This window comes from Austrofundulus limnaeus, unplaced genomic scaffold, assembly GCF_001266775.1.
Source record: "Austrofundulus limnaeus strain Quisiro unplaced genomic scaffold, Austrofundulus_limnaeus-1.0 Scaffold5, whole genome shotgun sequence".
NCBI lineage: Eukaryota > Metazoa > Chordata > Actinopteri > Cyprinodontiformes > Rivulidae > Austrofundulus > Austrofundulus limnaeus.
Window position 1 is genome coordinate 5,626,613 of NW_013952407.1, and position 1,986 is coordinate 5,628,598.

Consider the following 1,986-nt stretch of genomic DNA (forward strand, 5'->3'; position numbering starts at 1 on the left):
CTGTTCAGTGTTGCTTTCTGTGTCGCTGTCCTCCCGGGGTAATGCTGGCTCTGAAGCTGTGGTGCCCTCTTCACGTAGCAGTCCAGCCTTTCAGAACCTAGGCCGAGCTTACGTGCAGTGGCTCTATTTCCCTCCTGTTGTGCARATTCGATAGCCTTCAACTTAAAAGCGGCATCAGAGAAAGATCTTCTATTCTTTTCCACGATGAGCACTTTTGAATTTGAAGAGAAATATTTCATCGTGTCTGTCGAAGATTAATCCATCGTGTCGTGTCTGCTACTAGCTAAAACAATATGGTGCTTCTTCTTCTTCTTCTTCTTCCTTTTACTCACAGCTACTACACCTCCGGCTAAAGAGCCCCCTGGTGGCTGAAGAAAAAAATCCACATATAAGCCGCACTGGACTATAAGCTGCATGGCTCAAAGTTAAGGAAAAAAGTCTGGCTTATAGTCCGAAAAATACGGTATTTAAATGGAGGCGTGTCGGGGAGGGGTCTCAGGTGCGCTCAGCTCCATATTTGTTGGGATATTTAAAGGAAAGGTGTGCAGAAATTGCGTATGCACGGTTTGATAAATCTGAATTTTTGTGTGTGTATGTTTCCCAACTTTCGGTATGAAGCTCATGGGGGCCATCAGTTTTTGTTGCCTTTTGTACTTTTTAACATTAATAATCCTGTTTCTGAGATCTTCAAACCCTACTGCTGTAACCCCTCCAGAGCATGACGCTACCTCTACCATGCTTCACTGTTGGGATGGTCCTGGCAGTTCCTCTAACCTCGTGGCTCAAAGTTTTGCTTTGATTGACAGCTTGGAGGCTTTGCATGGGGAACTGTGGTCCTTTCTAAAACATGTCCAATTTATCATTTTCCACAGGTGGACCACAATCAAAGTGTAGAAACATTTCAGTAGAGATCAAAAGAAATGGGAGGGACCCTGAAAGGAATAAGTGTGTACAGAAAATGGATGGATGGATGGATGGATGGATGGATGGATGGGGTTAACCCATAACTTATACCATAGCTCTTTTTTATATGGGCTCACATTTTATTCATTCTGTCTTCACTTCAAAGTTCTAAAGAGAGATTATCGAAGGAAAAGGGTGAATGTAATGATTGTATTTCCAAGCTGTGACATGACAAAACTGCCAAAACTGGAAGTTCTGAATGTGTTTTGATGCAGCTGTATGCCTAACAGTATAACTTAATACCTCAATTCACAGTTCTCTTTCAGTGTGACATTAAAATGTGTCGCTGTCAATCCTAAGGCTAATAAAGAAGAGTTCAGTCACCCAGCATGAAGAAACAGAGACAGCCACAGCCGGGAAACCTGATCAGGGATCTCTGGATTGAGGAAAGGCAGCAGTCCACACACATCGTCCATACAGGCCACCTGAGAGACATGAAGAAAGTCCAACATCATGAAGTGTACAACCCAAACTCTCCAGTGACAAAACACCAGRGAGCTCCAGTGGCGCAACAGGTTAGCGTGCAGTACTTATAAGACAGTTGCCTGCAGAGACATACTGAGGTTGTGAGTTCGAGCCTCACCTGGAGRAGTYAGGTTTWAAATAAACCTGCTGGAAGAGACAACTTGTCATTCTGTCCTACCTGTGAGCAGAGAGTGGCCTCCTCYTGAAAGTAACCTTGCATGAAGTCGCAGTACTCTCTGGAGGTGATTTCACACCTGAAACCCAAAGTGTATATTTCACCTGATAGTTAATGATCCAGAAAATATCCCACAATTCAAGCAATCCAATCCCAGATAATGTGAGTGAGGTGCATTTCTTCCCATTTGTAAATCCATTAAAAAAAAACACATCATATTGAAGTACTGTCTTTAATTCTTGTGTGTTTCAGAGCATCAAACTGTGCTGAGCTCCATGTAATCTGAGTTGAACCCAAATAGACCAGAGCTCAGGATGATCAAACACAATGCAGAGAATGAAATATTAATGTTAAAAATTTATTTATGAATTAAAAGTGTGTTA

General features: G+C 42.4%; 1 protein-coding gene across 1 annotated transcript in view; it reads right to left on the reverse strand.

The window, feature by feature from the left end:
• The window catches only part of rhbdf1b (rhomboid 5 homolog 1b (Drosophila)), a 27,379-nt gene that overhangs the window by 3,895 nt on the left and 21,498 nt on the right, over positions 1–1,986 (reverse strand). Inside the window, exons 12-13 of the mRNA XM_014025827.1 lie at positions 1,607–1,682; positions 1,288–1,388 (exon numbers count right to left, since the gene is read on the reverse strand). Coding sequence (XP_013881281.1) covers positions 1,288–1,388; positions 1,607–1,682 — 177 coding nt within the window. The remainder of the gene's footprint in view (positions 1–1,287; positions 1,389–1,606; positions 1,683–1,986) is intronic.